The 1,407-nt window shown below is 42.4% G+C and overlaps 1 protein-coding gene across 1 annotated transcript in view; it reads left to right on the forward strand.

Annotated features, from left to right (window-relative positions):
* LOC118415767 (follistatin-related protein 1-like) overlaps nucleotides 1-1,407 on the forward strand; it is a gene marked incomplete in the record, with an annotated part of 20,581 nt that overhangs the window by 9,949 nt on the left and 9,225 nt on the right. Inside the window, 2 exon segments of the mRNA XM_035820575.1 lie at nucleotides 130-231; nucleotides 825-963. Coding sequence (XP_035676468.1) covers nucleotides 130-231; nucleotides 825-963 — 241 coding nt within the window.

Below are 1,407 nucleotides of genomic sequence, written 5' to 3' on the forward strand. Positions count from 1 at the left end.
TTTTCATCTGGAGCCTTTTCATTCCTGATAAGGTGCCTCGAGACAGGAAGGATGTTTTGCTTAGCACTAATACAAACATGGAGTCTGTGTTGCTGATATGTTGTACATTTTGTACTTCTCCCTTGGCAGAAAGTGCCTGAGGTGAAACCTGATGTGTGTGCCAACGTGATGTGTGGGGCAGGCAGGGAGTGCACAGAGAAGGATGGAGAGCCAACCTGCATCTGTATAAGGGTAGGTATATATCTTCATACATGTAATGGGATACATGCATCCAGCCGATATGCGGCAAGAAGGATGGGAGGTAAAAAGTGCAGATAACAATTTATCAGAAAAAATAGCTGTGAGAAGGAATGGGATGCAAAATGTATGGGTTACCACCCTTTTAGTAATAGTCTTACCATAAATCCAGCATGCTAATAATAGTAATATGGATCTTAATCAGTTAATGATGATATTGTATGAGCAAGGTACAACAAAATACCTTCGCTTTGCAGATTTCCTTTTCTGAAGTTTATATATATTTTATGAAGGAGCCATAAACCCCAGTGCAGGGTGTCGTGGATCCCATTCAATCCATCCTATATTTTGCATTCACTTTGCCAAGTTCCGCATATGAAACTCTGTGCACAGAATGGCAAATTGTGCATACCAACGTTTGAGCAGAGAATACTAGACTGTTTTGTTTAGATATTGAAGGATTTACGGTAAGTGCAAATTTCAATACGTACCCGAAAGGCAACAATTGACAGGGGCATGTAACCATCCTTCTTATTTCTTGTGATAAACAGACTTTTACCAAAAGATCCATATTTTACACCCATCAGAAATGCCCCAACCACAACAAGCCTGTCTGTGGCAGCAATGCCAAATCTTACGTGAACCACTGTGAGCTGCACAAGCACGCCTGCGAGGCCGGGATCAAGATCCAGATCAAGTACAGCGGGAAGTGCAAGGAAGGGGAAGGTAGGGCAAACTAGTTTTCCTGTTCTTCTGTTAACCCTCTGACCTTGGAGATGGAGATGATTCAATTATTGTGAATATATTTGTAAAGGTTGCGACATACAGTTCTGGTGCCGTGACAATGTATGCATCAGAACTGAGAATGGCCTCATATGTATGCATTAGCGCAAATTTATGGAAGTCCGCCAATCACTCTGTAAGAACTTTTCTGGAACTGTATCATTGATCAGAGTTAATGAGGCCGTCTAGAGGGTAGAGTGTAAAAGAGAGAGAATGTGGAGCCCACGAGACACCAGTCATCTGCTCAAGAGCACATAATGGTGATTAACGTCACATCCATGGTCTGATGAAATGATGGCTGACCTCTGCCCTTTGGAGATATTAAGGAGCTGAGCCAGATGTGTTCGTTAAGATGAGGATTAATGGACCAAAGTCGTCCATCATGGC

This window comes from Branchiostoma floridae, chromosome 1, assembly GCF_000003815.2.
Source record: "Branchiostoma floridae strain S238N-H82 chromosome 1, Bfl_VNyyK, whole genome shotgun sequence".
NCBI classification, from domain to species: Eukaryota; Metazoa; Chordata; class Leptocardii; order Amphioxiformes; family Branchiostomatidae; genus Branchiostoma; species Branchiostoma floridae.